Source organism: Thamnophis elegans, chromosome 2 (assembly GCF_009769535.1).
Source record: "Thamnophis elegans isolate rThaEle1 chromosome 2, rThaEle1.pri, whole genome shotgun sequence".
NCBI lineage: Eukaryota > Metazoa > Chordata > Lepidosauria > Squamata > Colubridae > Thamnophis > Thamnophis elegans.
In genome coordinates this window covers 1876068-1899574 of record NC_045542.1, presented here as the reverse complement: position 1 = coordinate 1899574, position 23507 = coordinate 1876068, and the positions used below count along the sequence as shown (strand labels likewise).

Genomic DNA, 23507 nt, shown 5'->3' with positions numbered 1-23507 from the left:
CCTTGCGGTGAAAAATTCAAATTCAGAACACAGCATGCAGCCCACACACAACCTTTTACGGTGGCAACAATTATTACCAATATATTACTTTTTCCTTTTTGTTTATGGCATTGACTTCAGTTTTAAAACATCATACAGTTTGGAAGAATTTGGTTCCAAGGACCTACTGATCTGGACAACAGCACTGGTGAGTGTAAGAATCCCATCTTGCAAATCCTCCTCCCAATAAAAGCAATATAGCAGAAAACAATTTCCTTTGCAAGCAAATCTGGAAACTGAGTGTGAGTGAGTGAGTGAGTGAGTGTGTTTGTGTGTGTGTGTGTGTGTGTGTGTGTGTGTAGATGCTTCCATCTTTCTTTTTCCTTGATCCCAAAGACCTTTCAGCAAACTACTTCTTCCAATAACAGGCAGCCCAGGCCTCCCTCCCTCCCTCCAGAATCATTGCTGTGGTTTTGGCAAGGGGCCCAGGGTTTGTGGAGAAGTTCGAGATCTTGACTCAGCATTAACCGCCCTTCTCTTTGCAGGAAGGGTTTCCAGGAAGGGAGAAGGTTTCTGAGACTGTGGGCTCCCAGCAAACCCCACCCCCCCAACCGGCTCCTTGGGAATGACACAGCAGCCACTGCGCCGCCACCACCACCACCCACTCCCTCTTAACTTCTCGCATCTGGGGTAACTCCCCAACAGCACACCTGGGTCACAAGATACCCGTTGTTTAAGGCCCAGAGGTGGTGGCTCCTGATTTTCGGGACTGACGGTGAAGGTTTTCTGCACAAAAAACTCCCAAGAAAAACATTGTGCCTGCAGGAAAATCAGCATGTCAAGAAAAGCTCCTCACACAAAACCATTGCCTGACCGAGATACTACCGAACACCCAATTAGGCAGAGCACGGCAGATGCACTGGGCAGTCTGTACGGTAACGTAGCTTTGCTTTCCGAGCCATTGACAAGAATGCTCAAAAGTCCTTCAGCAGCTCTTTCCCCATCTAGAAAGAAGCCACCAATATAGCCGAGCCAGCGTCCCATTTTGATGGGAAAATAGGCTGGACCTGGGAGCTCAGCTTCTTAACCTCGCCAACTTCTTTTTATATCCTTTTGTTCTTTTGTACAGGCTCAGATATTTATGCGGGGCCCTGACAACAATAAGGCTTAGATTTGTCAGCAGGAGCAGCGTTAAGGCTAAAAGTCAGAAGCATCAATCAGCAACAGTGAAAATGAAACTCCAGAGCACCCTTCCCAGCCATGGCGCTGCCTGACATCAAGGTATTCCTCTTACAACCAACAAGAGCTAGAGGGCATCTTATTAGCAATAGCAATAGCAGTTAGACTTATATACCACTTCATAGGGCTTTCAGCCTCTCTAAGCGGTTTACAGAGTCAGCATGCCCCCAACAATCCGGGTCCTCATTTTACCCACCTCGGAAGGATGGAAGGCTGAGTCAACCCTGAGCCGGTGAGATTTGAACAGCCGAACTGCAGAACTGCAGTCAGCTGAAGTAGCCTGCAGTGCTGCATTTAACCACTGCGCCACCTCGGCCCTTATTCAAACCAGATATCATACAGCGGTTCCCTGCTGCCCTAAACCAGGGAATTGTACATAAATCTCATTCCTCGTCTCTCCCGGCCCCATGTTCTGAGGCTTCCATTGGGCATTCATGGATGTCTCAGTCAAAGGGAGTCCAGTACCTTCTCCCTCTGTTTTTGGACTCCTGAAGTCTTCCAAAGTCAATATAACCCTATTATGGCAGCTCATTCCATGGGTGATGGACTCAAGGAAGGGATGTGCAGGCCAAGGAGTTTCCACTGATGCTGGCTTGATCCACGGGTGCAGCATTGTAGATGCACAGAATGGGGTAGTGATGGTGGTCTGTGACTGCTAGACATCACCGTGGTTCTCCGGCTTCCAATACAGTCATTGACTCGACGGTCAACTGTTCCAGTTTTATGGATGCTGATGGTGATGGAGTCCTGGGGTGCCATTGCAGGGGCTGTCTGTTTCAGCAGTCTCCCCTCCAGTCAGTCTGGCCTGGTCGCTCAGTAGCTTGACCAGGAAATTGATATATTTCATGGCCAAGCGAAGAATCTCATTCTTACTCAATTTCTTGTCAGGTGGATGGGTGGGAATGAGTTTCCGAAGCTCAGCGAAGGCGCCATTGACATTCTGTTGACGCCACACCGTTCCCGGCTATTAGTGAAGACCCGACGTGCCACTTTCTGGGGTTGAAGACCTGGGAAAATACATGGAAAAGTCTCAAACGTAACAGGCCTTTGCAAAAGGGATCATGCTGAACATGAATTGGGAATAGCAATAGCAATAGCAATAGCAGTTAGACTTATATACCGCTTCATAGGGCTTTCAGCCCTCTCTAAGCGGTTTACAGAGTCAGCATATTGCCCCCAACAATCCGGGTCCTCATTTTACCCACCTCGGAAGGATGGAAGGCTGAGTCAACCTTGAACCGGTGAGATTTGAACAGCTGAACTGCTGAACTGCAGTGAGCTGAAGTAGCCTGCAGTGCTGCACTCTAACCACTGCGCCACCTTGGCTCTGTGGTGGAACTCCTTCCCCCCATATTGGCGGTCACTTTGTGCAAGTTGTTTCCGTATCTGTCACATGTTACTCTGCTAGTTCCCTCTGCTCTGTCCTGGGAGAGGAATACGCTTGATTTTTCCCCATGGCTACTCACCTTCAGTAATGTCTTGCTCATAATGACTTGGTCTCCGCTTGAGGCGGTTATTGGGAAAGACACCAAATGTCCCAGAGCTGCCTAGGTAGAGGCTAGAGAGAATAAAGAACAGTGATCAGAACCCCCATCTCAAAGCATGAAGACAGGTTTCTATAACTTTACTTACAAATCTTCCCTACAAAAATAGACTACAAATATTATCATTTTCTTGGCAGCAGGTCCAGGATCAACATTGTTCTGTGTAGGGTCTGTTGCATCCCTCTCTGCAAGTCCAGCTTTATAGCATTTGTAGTATATGAGAAACAAAAACCCAGACCTGGGATTAACCTGCCCAGTTAACAATTATTTCAGCTCCATTCCTTCACATATTGTGAGTGGCTCAGTCACATTTGTTTTTGGATGCGTCATAGTAATCCCAATGTCATCATAATCCCCCTAAATAAATAATATTTGGAGGTATTTGGCAAAGTGTGCCTCCAATTTTAATTCTGAAAAAGATTGTCATCCCATTAGCAATAGCAATAGCAATAGCAGTTAGACTTATATACCGCTTCATAGGCTTTCAGCCCTCTCTAAGCGGTTTACAGAGTCAGCATATCGCCCCCACAGTCGGGTCCTCATTTCACCCCCTCGGAAGGATGGAAGGCTGAGTCAACCTTGAGCTGGTGAGATTTGAACAGCCGAACTGCAGATAACAGTCCTGAAGTGGTCTGCAGTGCTGCACACTAACCACTGCGCCACCTTATAGCAGTGGTGGGTTTCAAAAATTGTTGGAACCTACTCTCTGACCAGATGGGAGTGGCTTGCCGCCCATGTGACCGGATATGAAGTTATGAATTAGTACTTAGGTCGGTCCAAGGAGCTATTCAGAAACTCTGGCATTGAAGCATGCAAGTCTTAAAGCTGTCAAGTTACAAGATCCTTGCACCCCTAACCCTTTAGGAAAAAAAACTAGGGGTCTTCAAACCTGATAGCTTTAAGACTTGTGGACTTCAACTCCCAGAATTCCTCCTCAAGTCACGTTGGCTCAGGAACTCTGGCATTTGAAGCACGCAAGTCTTAAAGCTGTCGAGTTACAAGATCCTTGCCAGTGGTGGGTTTCAAATTTTTTTGGAACCTCTTCTGTAGGTGTGGCCTGCTTTCCGGGTCCACTGGTGGAACCTCTTCTAACCGGTTCGGTAGATTTGACGAACTGGTTCTACCGAATAGGTGCGAACTGGTAGGAACCCACCTCTGCATTATAGGGTAGAAAACATCCATAACAACTGAGCTTATATCAGAGATTGGGGCAAGGCAAAGCATGTTCAAGAAAGACAACTTAAGCTGACCAAGCAAGAGAATACACCCATTGTTGGGCTGTTGATAAACCACAGGAAGAAAATGAAATCTCAACATTAAAAGAAATTACTGGATTAAGCTGAACCTGAGACACACTAACAACTTGGCTCTTCTGCCATTCAGAAGGGTCAAGGACCTATCATGTTCCCAAGGACCACTGGCAAAGACCAGCCCATCAATCCAACAATCCCTATTCAAGAGCTTTCAAACAGGATGGAACTGGTTGGAACCACACTATCACGTAGAAATGTTATTAGTGGCCTCCAGGTTGCTCACATTCACACTGGTTCTCTCAGCATATAATCAATAAAGCTGAACCTTTGTAGGCCGTTTCTACAGACGTATAATTTTGTGTAGCTTGGCGCAGTTCATAAGCTCAGCTTCCCCCCCAAAGTCCTGGCCACAAAACTCAATGAAACAATCAGAGTTCCATCTTCCCTGTGGTTCCCTAAATTGCTAGGTTACTCATTCATCACAGAGAGTAGTAAAGAGAGTCCATGTTTTGGCAAGTCCCAAGCTATAAACAAACAAACTAAGGACTGCCAGGATCAAGTAATTAGAAGTAATTACATCCATTGTTTCTTGTCCTTATTGCTTTGACAATAAGGTGACTCCTTTGTCTTTGTGGCAGCCCCTCAAATACTGCTATCATGTCCCACCTAGTCCTTCTATCCCCTAGAGCAGTGTTTCTCAACCTTGGCGACTTTAAGTCCTGTGGACTTCAACTCCCAGAATCCCCCAGCCAGCTGTGCTGGCTGGGGAATTCTGGGAGTTGAAGTCCCCAGGACTTAAAGTCGCCAAGGTTGAGAAACACTGCTCTAGACCAGCCAAACCAAAATCCTGCAACCATTCTTCATATGTTTTAGTCTTTAATCATCTCAGTTGCTCTTCTTTGCACTTTTTCCAAGTCTCTTTTTTATTTATTATTAATATATGTATTTATAACAATTTTTCCCTACAGTTGACAATATACTTGAAGATTGCTTTTTTAACATCCCATAGATCCATCTTATCTTACAACGGTCCTACTTCTTCTTCCCTCCCTCCCTCTTTCCTTCCCTCGTTTCTTCTCTCCTACTCCCCTTCCTTCCCTCCCTCCTTCCCCTTCCCTCCTTCTCTCCTTCCTTCCCTCCTTCCTTCCTTCCTTCCCTCCTTTCTTTTCTCCTCTCTCCTTCCTTCCCCCCTTCCTTTCCTCCTTCCTTCCCCCCTTCCTTCTCTCCTACATTCCCTCCTTCCTTCCCTCCTTTCTTCTCTCCTTCTCTCCTTCTCTCCTTCCTCCCCTTCCTTCCCTCCTTTCTTCTCTCCTCTCTCCTTCCTTCCCTCCTTCCTTCCCTCCTTGCTTCCTTCCCTCCTTCCCTCCCTCCTTCCTACCCCCTTTCTTCTCTTTCTTCTCTCTTCCTTCCTTCCTCCTCTCCTTCCCTCTCTCCTTCCTTCATCCCCTCCTCAACACGTTTTTTGGTAATGCGATGAGCAAAACCGGAAGCGGTATTCCAGGTGTGGTTTTACTAGAGGTGGCTTTATAAATCAGTACTAATACTTCACGAGATTTTGATTCTATGCCTCTGTTTATACAACCAAGGATTGTATTAGCTTTTTAAAAAAAAAAATATGAGTGCTGGCTCATATTTAAGTGATCGTCAACTAGGACTCCAAGGTTGCTCTCACTGTTTTTGAGCCTGGTTTCACCTAATCTGTACCTGTATCTTTGGTTTTTCCCTGTCTAAATTAAAATCTTGCTTTTTTAGTCATTAGAAATCATGTTGTTTGAAGTCTATCAAAATCTTTTTGGATCCTGAGCTTGTTTTCTAGGATGTTGGCTATTTATGCCAGCTTAGTATCATCTGCAAATTTGGTGAGTCCCCCTTCTATTACCTCATCTAAGTCATTTATGTACATTTATTCCCAGTGAAATAGTGAGGACAATATATTTAGACTTCAGCAAGGCATTCAACAAGTAGCAATAGCAATAGCAATAGCAGTTAGACTTATATACCGCTTCATAGGGCTTTCAGCCCTCTCTAAGCAGTTTACAGAGTCAGCATATTGCCCCCAACAACAATCCGGGTCCTCATTTTACCCACCTCGGAAGGATGGAAGGCTGAGTCAACCTTGAGCCAGTGAGATTAGAACCGCTGAACTGCAGATAACAGTCAGCTAAAGTGGCCTGCAGTACTGCACCCTAACCACTGCGCCACCTTGGCTCAGTACAAGCTACTTCTTGGTAAACTAGAAAACATGGGATAGATAGCATCACCATTAGATGGATTTGTAACTGCCTACAGTTACAGGGGGATCTGGGAGTTGAAGTCCACAGGACGTAAAGTCACCAAGGTTGAGAAACACTGATCTAGATGCCATTGTTCCCAGAGTTGGCACTGGCAATTTGCTTACATAACCAGGATTTCTTCCTTTCCTCATTTCCCTCCCCGTCTCCCCGTCTCCCCAATCTGGTTCCTGGACTTACTTTTGAGAAAGGGATGAGCTGGTATTGTGGGGCTAAAAGTGGACTCCTTACTCCAGTCAAAGGCAGGGATGATGTGGGGGTCCAGGCAGACCTGAGAACTGCAAGAAATTAGGAATGGGGTGTAGGGCCGTGAGTTGGGTTGTGGGGACCTCAACAGGAGTGGGGGACTTGCTGTAGCCCAGGCTGATGACAGGGACATTGGGGGGCAGTGCTGCATGGGGAGCCTCAGCAGGAGAGCTCCCTTTGTGTGAGGTGAGAAAGACGTGGGGCTGGTGGGGGGTTCAGTGGCCTCTACGTCATTCCCCCGCCATCTGGGGAAGGAAGAGACGTTGGGGTAACAGCAGGTGGAACGCTTGGCTGCTGAGGTTTAACAGGCGACTGGGAATTCTTCAGCTTCTCCATCATATCTGCTTGGCTTCTCTCTGTAGGAAGAATAGAAGCAAAGTGAGATTGTACCAGCTGTGCTGAATTTGGCATTCCAGAAGTTAAAAAAAAATGCAGGTAGTTCTTGATTTATAATCATCCATTTAGTGACTGTTTGAAGTTACAAGAGCACCGAAAAAGTGACTTATGGCCATTTTTCACACGACTGTTGCAACAGCCCCATGGTCGCGTAGTCAAAATTTGGATTCTTGGCCATGGATTCTGGTTCATATTTATGACGGTTGCAGTGTCCCAGGGTCATGGGATGACTTTTTGTGATCTTCTGACAAGCAAAGTCAATGGGGAATCCAGATTCACTTAACAACCATACTATAATTTAACAACTGTGATTCACATAACAACCGTGGCAAGAAAGGTGTTAAATTGGGACAAAACTCACTTAACAACTATTGCTTAACAACATAAACTTTGTGCTCAATTGTGGTCATAAGTCAAGGACTACCTGTAAAACATCACTGCAATATTCCATCTTTTATGTTAAGCTGGAAAAAAAGGTAAGAAGACGACAATCGAATTGGATGAGACCTAGCACCTTCCTTGTTTGGATTCTCTTTCTCGTGATGAGTAAAGATGGTGAAAAGACAACAAAATATGTTGATTGACATTTTTTTGCAGCAAATGGGGAAAAGGGGGGCATGTTCCTGGACTTCAAAGGAGCTGCCTAGTCTCTTTTTAAAGCCAGTTGACAGCTATCACTGTGTCTTGTGGTTACAAAATCCATGGTTTAACTGTGTGCTGAGAAACAGACTAGTGCCTTTTGTGTGTCCCTAATACTCTGTTGTTCAGCTTTAGTGGATAATTTTGACTTCCATGAGTATTAGGAGAGAAGAAGCGGATTGCTTTACCCTATGTCAGTGGTTCCCAAACATGGCAACTTTAAGACTTGTGGACTTCAACTCCCAGAATTCTCCAGCCAGCAGAGCTGGCTGGAGAATTCTGAGAGTTGAAGTCCACAGTCTTAAAGTTGCCAACTTTGGGAACCACTGCCCTATGTATTCACAACCACCTTTTCTGCATTGGTCTGACATGTATCATGCCTTCCTCGGTCCATGTGAAGGATAATTGCTTTTCTCAATAGCTGGCAAACCACGTTGAGAAATACAACTGTCAGCACAAAGATCCTTCCTTAATAAGTATGAAGCCTGAGGAATGCAACTCATCACAATGATCATTAACCTGAGCCTTCCTTAATGAGATTTGGCACGTAGCAATAGCAATAGCAATAGCAGTTAGACTTATATAGCAATAGCAATAGCAGTAGCAGTAGCAGTAGCAGTAGCAGTAGCAATAGCAATAGCAATAGCAATAGCAATAGCAATAGCAGTTAGACTTATATACCGCTTCCTAGGGCTTTCAGCCCTCTCTCAGCGGTTTACAGAGTCAGCATATCGCCCCCAACAACAATCCGGGTCCTCATTTTACCCACCTCGGAAGGATGGAAGGCTGAGTCAACCCTGAGCCGGTGAGATTTGAACAGCCGAACTGCAGAACTGCAGTCAGCTGAAGTAGCCTGCAGTGCTGCACTCTAACCACTGCGCCACCTTGGCTCTATCACGCATCACATCAGCTTGCAACAGGAATCATGGGCTGTCTATTAACCTTCTCACATGGATAACCTTAACCATAGTTTGGATTTTGTCTAGCTAATCCAATCAGTGCAAGGGTACTTTGATCAATGAATTACTTTCTGCCACGTAAACTGTTCTATGACAATAAAAAGGGAGCTCTCACAAGCTGTAGAGAGTGCCTTCCCATTAAGCTTCTTCCTGCCTGCCTGCGTCTTTCTTCATCATGACAACATCTCCAACCCTTTGCAACAGATTTTTGCAAATGGTCCAGGGGATGGGATGTTATTGTGAGAGGATATTCTGTGTTCGGTTTGAAATGCATACAATTAATTTTTATCATGGAGGAACTACAATTAGGGTATCAAATCACCCATGATATGACGACCTTAATTCCAAGTAGGCATGCATGGCTTAGGGCAGGGGTCCCCAATCCCCGGTCTGTGGACTGGCACCGGTCTGCAGCAGGCCAGCAACTGGGCTGCACAAACAGGCGAAGCCCCATCAGAGGGACGTAGGCACCTCAAGACTCGACTACTGTAACACGCTCTACATGGGGTTGCCCCTGAAGAGTGTTCGGAGACTACAATTGGTCCAGAATGCAACCGCGCGAGCGATATTGGGTGTACCTAGGTACACCCATGTTATACCTATCCTCCGCGAGCTGCACTGGCTCCCTATTGGTCTCCGAACGCGCTTCAAGGTGCTGGTTATCACTTTTAGAGCCCTACATGGCTTAGGACCTGGATATCTCCATGACCGCCTCCTGCAACATACCTCCCAGCGCCCAATAAGATCGCACATGGCGGGCCTTCTCCGAGTACCGTCGACTACACAGTGTCGTCTGGCGGCTCCTTGGGGATAGCCTTCTCGTAGCTGCCCCGGCCCTCTGGAACGATCTACCCCCTGAGATCCGGACCCCCCCCCACTCTCTCGGCCTTCCGTAAGTCTGTTAAGACCTGGCTGTTCCGGCAGGCCTGGGGCTGTTGATCTAGACTGATCTTCAGCCCAATTAAGATTGAGTGCATGTTCTGTCCTTCTTTTAACTCGTTTCTGCCTTGTATTTTAATTTAAAAAATACTTTTAAATTGTTTTTATGTAAGCTGCCCAGAGTCCTTCGGGATTGGGTGGCATACAAATCTATTAAAATTGGAAATTGGAAATTAGGCAGCATGTGAAACCAGGCCCCTTCTGGTCTGCAGAAAAACCTTTCTCCATAGAACCGGTCCCTGGTGCCCAAAAGGTTAAGGCCCACTAAGCTTAGGAAGTGAAGGTAATTTCTTGTGGTCTCCATATACAAGTTTCTCAAATTGCACGAATTCCAGATCTGCTCTGTGACTCTGAAGAAACAAGATAGAAAGAGTGTCAATGTTTCTGAAGTTGTGACCTCTAGGCTGGAGTACTGCAATGTGCTCTACATGGGGCTGCCCTTGAAGAGTATTCAGCGACTTCAGCTAGTCCAGAATGCGGCCGCGCGAGCGATCGTGGGTGCACCTCGTTTCACCACACATAACACCTATCCTCCGCGAGCTGCACTGGCTACCTGTCGATCTCCGGGTACGCTTCAAGGTGCTACTTGTCACCTACAAAGCCCTTCATGGTAGTGGATCTGGGTACTTGAGAGACCGCCTACTGCCAATTATCTCCACGTGACCAATTAGATCCATAGATTAGGTCTCCTCCGAGTTCCATCTGCCGGTCAATGCCGACTGGCAACTACGCGGAGGAGGGCCTTCTCGGTGGTAGCTCCGACCCTATGGAACGATCTCCCCGTGGAGATTCGTACCCTCACCACCCTCCAGACCTTCCGCATAGCTCTTAAAACCTGGCTGTCCCTCAGGCCTGGGGTTAAAGACCGCAACCCACCCGAATTGTATGAATGTTGTGCTTTTAATGATGTACTGTCTTATGTGTTAATCTGTTTGTTCTCCCTTCCTTCCGAATTGTAAGCCGCCCTGAGTCCCCCCGGGAAAAGGGCGGCATATATAAACTACTCAAACAAACTCAAGTTCATTACTGGAGAAGGATTTTGAGAATACCACGGACAGGCAAGAAAACAAGAAATAGATCCCCTCTGAACTTTTTCTCCTCTATCTGCTCGAAGATGCATAGCTGTTTCTTCATCACAGCGCATGCCAAAGTAGATTCTAATCCCCCAAAAAAGCTTATCCCCACATGACTATGTGACTGGGGCAAGCACTGTGATCCAGACTTTGGCAAGGCTGGGATTTCGTTCAGCCTGGCTGTGATTTTTCAACCGTGTGAAGAATGGCTTTTACTGAAGGTGATTATGGAAGCTCGATCTGTGGTGACTTCCCTGCCTGCAAGGAGAAGAGATGGCGAGGCAGATAGCAGCAGCAGCAAAAACCAGCGGTTGTGCGGTTGTACCCAGAGGCAGAGAGAATCAGCCACACTCATATTGTGGGTTTCTTCACAACTTCTGCTCTGTGTTTGTGGGAGGGGAGAAGGAGGCATTTCTCTGCCTCCTCAGGACTGGCAAGCTGTGACATCGCAAGATCACAATCAAAATAATGCTTCTCCAGCAATTGCTCGTCTTAAGAAGAATGCCAAGAAAAAATAGCCACTGGAGAAATGATATATTGCGTACAACGGACATTTCAGGCTGGGATGTTCAGGTAGTTCAGATTAAGCACCTAAATTTGTTATCCTAGAGTCAACTGATCAAGGAAAGTTGACAGATGTTTTGTTTCTACCTGAGTTCCTTTGCCACTGAAAAGAGAAAACAGAACGAAGAGATTTAGAGATCTGTCACTAGATAAATCTGTCAAATGTAGCATTCTGTTTTCTTGTTTCCCAGTCAGAATGCCTATGCTGGGTTTCCAATTTTACTGTTTCAAAGGAGTCTGAAGACCCAGCTCTTCTCCGAGGCTATTTAAAACAAATTTAAATATGGGGGGATTGATTACAAGAAGGCATTTGACTTATCACCCCACAGCTGGATTAACACCTGTCTGGAAAACTTTGGAATCAGCAAAAATATCTGTACATTTCTGAAAGCAAATATGCAAAAATGGAAAACAGTTCTAACAGCAAATGGGGAGGACGTTGGTGAAGTCAACATCAGACGAGGAATCTTCCAAGGGGATTCACTTTCACCACTACTGTTCAACATCGCATTAATTCCACTGACAATAATCCTATGAAATACAAAACTGGGATACCAAATCTCAAGCCAACATGGCAAGATAAACCATCTACTATACATGGATGACTTAAAAATATATGCAAAAAGCCCCACTGAACTTAAATCAATACTCAACATAGTTCAACTGTTCAGCAGTGACATCAAAATGAACTTTGGACTTGAAAAACGTCCATGCAGCGAGGAAAAATGGGAAAAAATAGAATAGAACTGGAAATGGAAGCATAGTGAAAGCATTTGCAAAGGATGATGGTTACAAAGACCTAGGCATATTGGAGGCTGATAACATCTTGAATGGAAAAGTCAAAGATCAACCCAAAAGAAATACATCAGGGGGGTCTGCAAAATATTAAAATCAAAGCTGAATGCTGGAAACATAATTAAAGCCATTAATACATGGGCAGTTCCAGTGATACTCTACTCAGCTGGAATCATCAACTAGACTTTGGCTGAACTGGAAAACCTGGACTGGAAAATGTCCAAACTTTTGAATATGTATCACGCTTTACATCCATGAAGTGACATCGATAGGTTGTACCTGCCATGAAAAATAGGGAGCAAGAGGCTATTGCAAACCCAAATTGTAGAAGAAGAAAATGAAGTTTGAATGATTACGTTAACCAAAGTACAGAAAAATTGCTACAGGCTGTGAAAACGGAGAACAGTATACTGTTGTAACAGTATACAACAGAAACAAAGGCAGAATATAAGGAAAAACAGCTGGATGATAGATTAAATAGATGGAAAACCAAAGCTTTGCATGGACAGCACTTGAAAAACATTGAAGGAAAATGTGATGACAACTTGACATGGGCATGGCTTAAGATGGACATGGCATCAAGAAAGAAATGGAAGGTTTAATACTGGCTGCTTCAAGAACAAGCACTACAGACTAATGCCATGAAAGTGAAGCTACAAAAATCCACTGACAACCCAAACTGCCGACTTTGCAACAACAAAATTGAAACTGTTTAACATTTATTATGTGAATGCAGCAAAATCGCATAAACTTATTACAAAGCTAGACATGACCGAGTTGCTAAATTAATCCACTGGTCATTACGTAAAAAATATGACTAACATGTATCTGAAAAAGTCATGGGAACATAAAGTGGAAAAACCTGTTGAAAATAAGATGGTGAAGATCTTGTGGGACTTTCGAATACAGACAGCCATCATTTGGAACACAACATGCCAGATATCACAATTGTCGAAAACTGAAGCATACAATTATTGATGTCGCTGAAAAAATCATGAAATATTGCGACCTGGCCATTGAAACTAGTGATTATGGATAAAACATGTAAGAGTGATACACATTGTTATCGGGGCACTTGGCACCATGTCCAAGAATTTTACAAAATACATCAAGAAATTACAGCTTCCTGCAATGACACCAGCAGAACTGCAAAAAACTGTGCTACTCAGAACAACATACATTTTAAGTAGATACTTGGACGATAGATACTGCCGACAGCCCCTATCAACTAACAGTGCCAGTCAATGATATTTGTGATACATTTTTAAAAGTTCAGTTGACTGAGTTTCATGTTTAATGAATAAGTATATAATAGTCAAACTCAATGGGGGAAATACCATCAAGGCAATCAACATCTGGGCAATACCAGTCATTAGATACACAGCTGGAATGGTGAACTGGACTCAAACAGAATTAAAAGCAATGGATAGGACCAGAAAATAATGACGATGAATCATGCCCTTCATCCTCGCAGAGACATTGACAGATTCTACCTACCAAGGCAAATAGGTCGGTGTGGAATGTTGCAAGTACATCAGATAGTTGAAGAAGAAGAAAGAGCTTTGGAAGAATATCTAAAAGACAATGAAGAAAATGCACTGAAGTTAGTATGCAAGGAAGGCTTGTTGACTACTGTAGAGACCAAACTGGCCTTCAAGAAAGACCAAATGAAGAACAGAATGGAGGCACGGGAGAACAAAGCACTACATGGCCAGTACATTAAAAAAAGTAGCAGGGAGGTATAATGTGACTGCACTTGTATACTGTTGCTCTTTAATTCCACTGTAAAAATAGGACAAGCTGAATATATTAATAGATTGTAGAAATACACCGAAGGGAGGAGTAGAGGGACAGAAGAAAGAGGGGTAGCGAGGGCAGGAGAGAGGGCTGGAGGGAGGGTGAGAGGAAGGGAGGGGTGTATCGGGAGAGAGGATGGTAGAGGGGGAAGGGTAGGGTAGAGGGGAATGATGGAGGGAAGATGGAAAATTAAAGGGGGGCGAAAGAAAGGGTGTATGGAGGGTCGAAGAGGTACCATTGGGTTTCTATTTGGGGGGTACGCTGATAAGAGGAATGGCTGTGTTATGTTTAATGTTGTATGGCCCCAGTTATGCACAGTATATATGTGACTGTACGAAAATGAAATGGAAAATAAATACACATTTACACATGAAAAAAAGTAGAAGGGAAAGTAGATAATAACAAGACCTGGCAACGGCTAAGAGCAGGAAAGTTAAAGAAAGAGACTGAGGAATTAATTTGGCTGCAAGACCAAACCTTAAGGACAAATGTATACTAAGCCAGAATTGAGAAGACAGCAACAGACAGTAAGTGCTGCCTATGCAAAGAAGCTGAAGAAACAGTGGACCATCTGGTAAGCTCTGCAAGAAGATGCACAGACTGACTGCAAGCAGCAGCATGGACAAAGTAGCAACAACGGTGCATTGGAAGATCTGCAAGAAATATCATTTGTCTGTACGCAAGAACGGTGAGAGCATAAAATAGAGAAAGTCATAGAAAATGAAGAAGTTAAATTGCTCTGGGACTTCAGAATCCAGACAGACAGGCACCTGCCACAAAGCACCCCGTTGTCGACAAGACAAAAAAGTCTGGATAGTGGATGTGACAGTTCCGGAGACAGCAGAATAGAAGAGAAGAACTGGAGAAGATAACAAAATACAAAGACCTACAAATAGAAATAGACGACTATGGTAAAGGCAAGCAAGGGTGGTACCAACAGTAATAGGCACCTTGGTTGCAGTCCCAAAACAACTGGAGCACCACTTGAACACCATAGGCATTGACAAATTTGCCATCAGTCAATTGCAGAAGGCGGCTTTACTTGGAACTGCTCCCATCCTGCAACGATATCTGTAGCGCCATCAAACATTCAGATTTGCCTATTCCAGGTCCTTGGTAAGGACTTGATAGGTGGACAAAAATGGCTGACTGTGCAATTATTATTATTAACAACAACAATGATGACAATGACAACGACAACAACAACAACATGGCTATGGATGAAACATGTAACAGTGATACCCATTGTCATCGGGGCACTTGGTACCATGTCCAAGAATTTTACAAAACACATCAATAAATTGCAGCTTCCTGCAACAACACCAGTGGAACTGCAAAAAACTGCGCTACTTGGAACATCGTACATCTTAAGAAGGCACTTGGTTGATACCTAGGACGCTGGCAGCAACCCGTATCAACCATTAGCACCAGTCAATGGTTGACTGTGATGCGCTTTTGAATGTTCAGTTGACAAAGTTTCATGTTTAATGAATCAAGTAAAAATAACAACAAAAACAATAATTGGAAATGGAAACATAGTGAAAACATTAGCAAAGGATGATGGTTACAAGTACCTAGGCATAAAGTGGCAGGGCTTAAAATAAATAAAGAGAAAACTAAAATATTAACTAAGAATTTAACCAAAAGACAAATGAAGAACTGGAGGTGAAACTGGGAATTTCGAGTGCCAAGAAAATTAAATATTTGGGAATATGGCTATCGGCAAAATGTATTACAATAAAGAAGATAACTACAATAAATTGCTACAACAGATACAAAAAGATTTGGATAATTGGACTAAACTACCGATATCACGATTGGCAGAATCTCAACAATTAAAATGAATGTACTACCCAAACTACTTTATCTTTTCCAAACAATACCGATTAAATTAGAGAATTTTTTTTCCGCACAACTAAATAAATGGTATCCAAATTTATCTGGTCAGGGAAAAAACTGTGTATTAAATACAAATTTCTACAAGATAGTAGAAACAAAGGGGCTTTGGCCTCCCAGATTGGGAGCATTACTATCAGGCGGCAGCCCTAACATGGCTGAAGGACTGGATTCAACTAAAAAATAAAAGAATACTTATGCTAGAAGGCCACGATCTCCAACTAGGCTGGCATGGCTTCCTCTGGGAGGGAAAGAATAAATCATTCCTACTTCCAGAGACACATAGTAAGGAGCCCTGTTTAAGGTCTGTGAAAAAAAAAAACATTACGTGAAAATCCCAATCTGGTTATCAACGATGGAGGCAATGACATAGCCAAATACTATGGATCTCAGCAAAATGGTAAGCTATGCAGAACTCTTAGATGAAAAAGAGACTAAAATCAGTACAAGATCTGAAAACACAAGGAATAAATATGGAATGGTGGCCCTATTTACAAATTAAAACAAGATTAAAAAAATCGGGAACAATACAGAATACGCGAGAAACAAATGGAATTAGATAAAATATTATTAGGAACGGGAGGAAAAATGATTACTAGATTATATAATTTTCTCTTAAGATATAAAATGGAGGAAGAGACGGTAAAGGAGACAATGATTAGCTGGGGAAGAAGTTTTGGCCATAATATAGAGTTAGATAAACTATGGGAAAGAAATTATAAATTTACGATGGCAGTAGCTTACAAAAGAAACTTTAATAAAATGTTTATAGATGGTATTTTCCCCCAGCGAGAATGGCCAAAATGTACCCAAATTTATCCCCCAAATGTTGGAGATGCAGGCACAAGCCTCGAACATTCTACCATATGTGGTGGACGTGCCCCATCACAAGGAAGTATTGGTGCAAAATTCGGAAATGGTTGGAAGAAATTACTGAGCGAAAACTAGAACTCAAAGCAAAAGCATTCTTATTAGGACTACTAGATCAAAAAATGGATAAACAATCTCAATACATAATCATACACACACTCACTGCAGCCAGGATTGCTTTCGCACAAAACTGGGGAAAAATCAATACACACGTAGATGAAACTATAATCAGAAAAATACTCGAATGCTCAGAAATGGACAAAATGACAATAGAACTAAAAGAAAGAGAAGAATTGGACTTCTATAAAGTATGGAATAAAATGTATAAGTGGCTAGAAATCAGAAGCCAAAACAGAAAATAGAGAATATAAATATATGGTTGCACAAATAATTAATATTATTATAAGTGTTAATACTAATGTGGTTATATTATAGGACAAGGTTAAAGCAATAGGAAGACAATTCAGAATGGAGAATTATAAAATTAAGCAGGAAAGCCGATACAGAAGACTGTAAAATTACTGTATTGTTATGTATGTTTTGTGTTTGTTCTTTCTTGTTGTGTTTTCTTTTACTGTTTTTAAAGATTAGAACATTCCATAAAAATTATTTAAAAAAAACAAGTACTTAGGCATATTGGAAGCAGATAACATCTTGAATGGAAAAGTCAAAGAGTCAACGCAAAAGGAATACATCAGGAGGGTCCGCAAAATATTAAAATCAAAGCTGAATGCTGGAAACATAATTAAAGCCATTAATACATCGGCAGTTCCAGTGATACGCTACTCAGCTGGAATCATCAACTGGACTCTGGCTGAACTGGAAAACCTGGACTGGAAAACACAAACTTTTGAATATGTACCACACTTTACATCCACAAAGTGACATCGACAAGTTGTACCTGCCAAGAAAAATAGGGGGCAGGGGGCTATTGCAAATGCATCAAACTGTAGAAGAAGAAAAACGACGTTTGAATGATTATGTGAACCAAAGTACAGAAAAAAATTCTGTAGGCTGTGAAAACAGAGAGCATTATAAAAAACAAAACAAAGGCAGAATATAAGGAAAAACAGCTGGATGACAGATTAAATGGATGGAAGACCAAAGCTTTGCATGGACAACACTTGAAAAACATTGAAGGAAAACGTGATGACAAGCTTACACAGACATGACTTAACCCAACTCCTCCCTTCCCTTCCCTCCCTCCCTCCCTCCCTTCTTTGTGTGATTTTTTTTTCTTGAACCAAAAGCTCCAAATGTTTTAGCCTTGTTTTATTAAGATGGCTTTCTGCCCTAGGTTTTTTTTTTCTACTCTATGAGATGATTTTTGAGATGATATGACCAACACCATTATAACTTGAAGCAAACCAACACCTATTTGCAATGAACAAACTTAAGCTTTATATTTCTGCTCTATTGGTTACTGCATGAAGAATATTTGGAATTTGATCTTCAAGGCAAGCGAAGTAGTTACACTCATTCCAGAAGTGCTACAGAAAACACCTTCCCCATCAGCCATTCTCCCTCCCAGCAGTCCCCAGAGATGAAAAGCAGGATTGAAAAAAATGCACAGCCAGTAATGGTTTACATGTTCATTTGTGAGGTTCATGGGGAAGGAATAGCCATAATGTTGTCCAACAGCTGACCAGTAAGTTACCTTGTCATTTCCTTATCCTAGACAAAGAAGTCCTTTTTGAGTATATTGTTGCTTTAATTTTCACTCATTCCCCTTTATTGCCACACATAACTGAAAAGTGACAAGCAGAGAATTTGGGGCACCTGTTCTTATCAGGACTCTAGAGCTTTTTTACTGTGTTATTAGTTTCTTTTGACCCCAAAATAAGCACTTGGCCTTGTTTTTGCAGAGGTCTTATTATTTTGAGGTGCAGAAGGCAGCAAGTGTGGTCATTTCATGGCTGCTGCTATGTTGCAATATTTTGGGGAGGTCTTATTTTCAGGGAACAGGGTAGTGGTAGCAGAGGAGGTGATGTGAGTGGAGGAATAGAATGTGGCGACATCCCAGTCTTATTTTGGACAGTTTGGAGACTTAAAAATGACCAAGACAGTCATCCTGTCATCACACAGTGCCAGTTGAGCAGGGAAGAACAAAATGGGTCAGCACTATTATATAATTATGTCCTGTGGTAAGTATAGCAGTTATAGCAATAGCAGTTAGACTTATATACCGCTTCATAGGGCTTTCAGCCCTCTCTAAGCGGTTTACAGAGTCAGCATATGCCCCCCCATCGGGTCCTCATTTCACCCACCTGGAAGGATGGAAGGCTGAGTCAACCTGAGCCGGTGAGATTAGAACCTGAACTGCAGATACAGTCAGCTGAAGTGGCCTGAGTACTGCACCTAACCACTGCACCACCTCGGCTCTAATGTATGAGTGTCTAATGATGGAGAGAATGGGGACGCTTGCTAGGAGTTCATATCTGCACTTGCCTTGGCTATAAACACAGCGCCATCCTCATACTAGCCTCACCTTTCCCAATTTTCCAGAACCACAAAGCCCATCATGCATCATACTCGCTTCTGAAATCAGGAGATATAGTCCAGTACATCTGAGTTGTAGCAGATTAGGTAAGGCTGCTGTGAACCTTTCAGTGGTGAGACATGCTTAGTTCTGGAAAATATAGTTTGTTCAGACAATGCTTACGTTTTTTACCTGATGAATTTTTACTTTAAAGGTTTTACCCTTTTTTGCGACCACTTAGATTTCAGTCAAAATTCTGTCAAGCCTAGTGCATATGAAAACACATACATGAAGGATGGATTTCACTGTCAGTGGGACTGTTTGAATAGATTGTGAAGCAACAAATAGAAGGACAAATTCTTCTAGAAACCATCTACTCGGTACAAATGAAATGGTGTTTAGGCGACCTCCCCTTTCCCACGCCTCTGATTCATCGCTGAGATAGATGGGATGACCTTTTGCAAAGCAAGTAACTGAAATGAAATGAGATAAAATAATAACGAAGCACACGCCAGGCCATTGCCTCATCTTTTGTTCCTGTATCAGGCAATAAAAAGTATTTTAAAAATTAAGGAAATGGTTTTGCAAATTTCATTAGGAGGGTTTGGCCTCCCAACTAGCAGAATCCAAGACTCTCTCAAAGCCATTCTTACCCTAAATTAAAATGGAAAAGGGGCTCCCTTTGAATGTGTATATTTGGTATGCATACGATTAAAAAGCAGGAAATGCTTTTTCAAAAGCCAGTTCTGCCACTGAAATACCCAAGTTATCAAATTTCTGAAGTGAAAAGCTTATTAGAAATTCACAAGTTTTGTGTATGCGGCTCTTCACTAAGGGCACCTATTACACAAAGAGAAAAAAATGGGGTGCATAAAACATGAGTGCTAAATAACTATGGACATTTCACTAAAATCCACAAATAATTTGAGCTAATTAAATTAAATTTGTTCTCTTACTTCCAGGGGTACTGACTAAAATCAAAATACTTTTAATTAAGTGGATTATTAATTTTTGCTATTGTGAGTACAGCTGCTTATTTTTATTTTTATTTTTTTTTTTTTTCTTCAAAGCACGGATTAAACTATGCATAATGCAAACCCATCCCAAGTTTTGCCTGGCATATCAGAGGCAGTGGCATTCTCCAAAAATGAGGAAAGTGAAGGCCATTGCTGGGTTTGTGTGTTTGTATGTAGGAATGTCAAGGAGTACATAGAAACCTTAAGATTTTACAAAGTGCCACATCCATTTTGCCCCTTAAAACATCCCCTAATGTGAAAAGGGGAACGAAATGGCTGTTATTATCTATAATAATATTTATTAGCATAAGACTCAATGATATTTTGTGACATAATGGCATTACAATTTCTCCTGGAAGAAAGGCCCAGTGAATACATTCCTCACATGCGTTGTTTCTCTCTTATGACAATTTCACGCACTTAAATTTCTCATTTGTCTATGCGAGGAACGTATACAAAGATCCTCAGGTTTCAGCAAATGTGCTTGTGCCAAAGCAAATATGTGTGTGCATTGCCACATGTGACAATATACAGGCAGCCTTTATTCCTTTTCCTACACGGAAGTTTGTCACAGAGGAAGTGTGTAATGGTTATAAAGGCCCCTCCTTAAAACAAGCGGGAAAAATCACTTTCCCTATTTAATATTTCTAGCTTCCCAAAATATTGAGGTCAGCTCTATAATCTAGAGTATATATGCCAACGATATCCTTAAAAGTACATTAATTAGTGTATTATTCTGAAATTCAAACATGCTCCTTACATAAATAGTCATATGGGTCCTTATTTTCTATATTATAATAACAGAAGTCTAGGGTACCTTAGCGTAGAGAAAGTCATAATAACAGATAAAAGAATACTTCAAAAAGCTTTGGATTTAATCTTACGAAATACATTAAACCAAGCAAATCACTCAGTTTTATTTCAGACTGCACTCTGGAAGGAAACCATGAAGCTGATATGACATGATAAGGAATGCAATTGTCAGACTAATTAGATATATCACTGTAGGTTAAATGATAACAATGATGCATTCTAAGAAAAACTAAAAGAACTCAGGAGGTTTGAAATTCAATAAAAAGTATAACTGGTAAGTGTAAATCTATTGATATCTGGAAATTATTTAATTGTAAATACACAAAGAGAAATGAAGACTCGTGTAACAGCTATAATTGCCAGCAGGATGTTATTTTAACTTTTAGAATTTTTAGTTTTAATGCAAAATCTATTTGGCTTGTGATTATAGAAGAGTAATCTGAAATCCTGTAGTTATATGTTCTAAAGCTTACAGAAGCTGCTGCTTTTCTTAAACTTGGCATTTAAAGAAACGGAGAGAGAGTTAGAAAAAGGCAAACTAATTTAGGAAAACAGAAATCAAAAGAAGTAAAAAAAAGTTTTAACAAAAGTCATTATTTCAGAAGATGCTTTAAACTTCCTTTTTACAGATTGCTTGATATAATAAAAGAACGGTTATAAAAATACAGAGACTATTTACTACTAAAGAAAAATAAAGACACCACATACAAGGAAAACATGCACAGCAATGTATGTGAAAGAGATTTAGTCCTAGGTCCATAGTAAATTGCGAGAAAGGGAAATAGCTCTATGTGGAACTAATGAATGGAAAGACATCGGTCCACAATCTTTTCTAAAGTCAAATCCTTGAAATGCTCTTCCTTGCCTAGAAACGTGCTTTCTCCCCAAATGCCCCGATCCTCACCTGTCCAACTGTGCAGGATCAAAATCATCTTCCAGTTTCCAAAGGTCAAAGATGGACATCTCCAAGTCTCTGCTGCTGCAAGGAGGAAGATCGAAGAATTCCAGGTGAGTGCCAGGGATCTTCAAAGGGAAGGAGGGGTCACCTGACTGCTGGCTGTAAGAAGGCCTGGATGGCCAAGTGGAGGGACATGTAGAGAAGATGCTGTGAGAGTCCACCTGATGATGAAAGACAAGGTGATGAGGTCCGGTTCTAGAGTCTGGAAAGGATGCAACCCACTGGCATTATCCAAGAATTTACCCTCCTCGTCAGCCACATGGCTGCTGCTGGCTGCCATGCTTGGGGGCCATGATTCGCGGCTGTTTCCTCCCTTCGCCACTGGCCCTCAGCCAGAGCTTGCAAAAATTATTAGTGTCACTGGCGGTGGTGTTGGGGACGTCAAATCAATTAGGCTCCAGCTTTTCCTGCCACCTTGTTCCCTCTGAATCCCCCCCCCCCCCCCGTGGCCACTTCTCTTTTTTTGACAGGCTCCCTTTGGCCGCTGGAAGGAGCTGCTTTGAAGCCGGAGCCTGGACCAAGCCCCCACCCCCTCCCCACCCCCTCCTGCTCCCCTCCCCGCCCCTGCATGAGAGAGATTTCCTGCCCTCTTTGGACAGGGGATGTTCTGCAGCTTGTAGATAAGCAGCACAGGAGCTGCCTGCACGGGACTGATAAGGAAACTCCCAAGTCGGACCCAGCCTGAGCCAGAGGAAGACTTGGAAGGCAAACAGGAGGAAGCCCAGCGTCTGCGTGCTACAATCACACGGGCCAGTGAGCACTGAAGTTCTACGCAGCACACACAGGAGGGGAGGTAGCTTAGTAATCCTTAGAGAGCTTTCACAGGCAACCAGAAGTATGTCTTGGGTGTGAGGGTAGCCAAAATGCAGAGAAGAAATCAGGTTTTGTCCCTCCAGCCTGCTGGCTTGGGGCTCCTTCCAGACACTGTGCCTATCTGTTCTCCAGCTGGGCATCCCACGAACTTGGTTGAAAGCCAACACTTCCTTCAGCCTTACTTAATGTGGATATCAGCCCATGAGCCATTGGCAGCAAGATCAATGGCCAATTAAAGACCTCAGAACTTCCTGTAAAGAAAGTATGTTTACATGGGCCAACGTGAATTTATTAGCCTAATAGCCACTCATCTAACCTGAGGCCATTTTGATGTCATTCTCTTTTAGCCATGTCATTTATAGCCTGCCTGAAGGAAACTGGCAGAACTGCACATTCTTAGGAAAATTAATACCTTCGTAGAAAGCTCTTCCGTTTGGAATGGATCCCTTGTGAGTGACACAAGGCAAGACAGACCGTAATACAATGCAGCTGGTCAAGAGTCCTGTTCGCATTGGAGCATCGTAACGTGACTGCCACGCTGTGAATGGTGGGGTGAAATATCGTCTTTCGGCTGAGCCACAATTCCATGGAAGCATTATTTGTATATCTTAACACTATTGGGGGGAAGTGAACATGATTCAGCCAATCTACGTTGCCAATCTCAATGAAGATTAAGAAAACAGCCTCTACTACAGTGTTTCTCAACCTTGGCGACTTTAAGTCCTGTGGACTTCAACTCCCAGAATCCACCAGCCAGCGAGAGCTGGCTGGGGGATTCTGGGAGTTGAAGTCCACAGGACTTAAAGTCGCCAAGGTTGAGAAACACTGCTCTACTATGTTGTTTAAGAAACATTGAAAACCTGATTGTTCTCCCAAGCCGAGTGACTGTAGAGCTCTCTTCCACTTGTTTTAAAATTGTTTTGTTTCATCGTGGTTCTGGTATTTTTT

At 42.7% G+C, this 23507-nt stretch overlaps 1 protein-coding gene across 1 annotated transcript; it reads right to left on the bottom strand.

Moving 5' to 3' along the window:
• Window positions 1–1462: 1462 nt before the first annotated feature.
• LYL1 (LYL1 basic helix-loop-helix family member) lies at window positions 1463–22218 on the bottom strand. Its single transcript, XM_032210067.1, is given in 11 exon segments — window positions 1463–1972; window positions 1975–2170; window positions 2173–2225; window positions 2685–2776; window positions 6238–6239; window positions 6487–6560; window positions 6563–6721; window positions 6724–6789; window positions 6792–6908; window positions 21693–21907; window positions 21990–22218. Coding segments are annotated over 10 exon segments (879 nt in total). The 5' UTR covers window positions 21721–21907; window positions 21990–22218; the 3' UTR covers window positions 1463–1880.
• Window positions 22219–23507: the final 1289 nt, after the last annotated feature.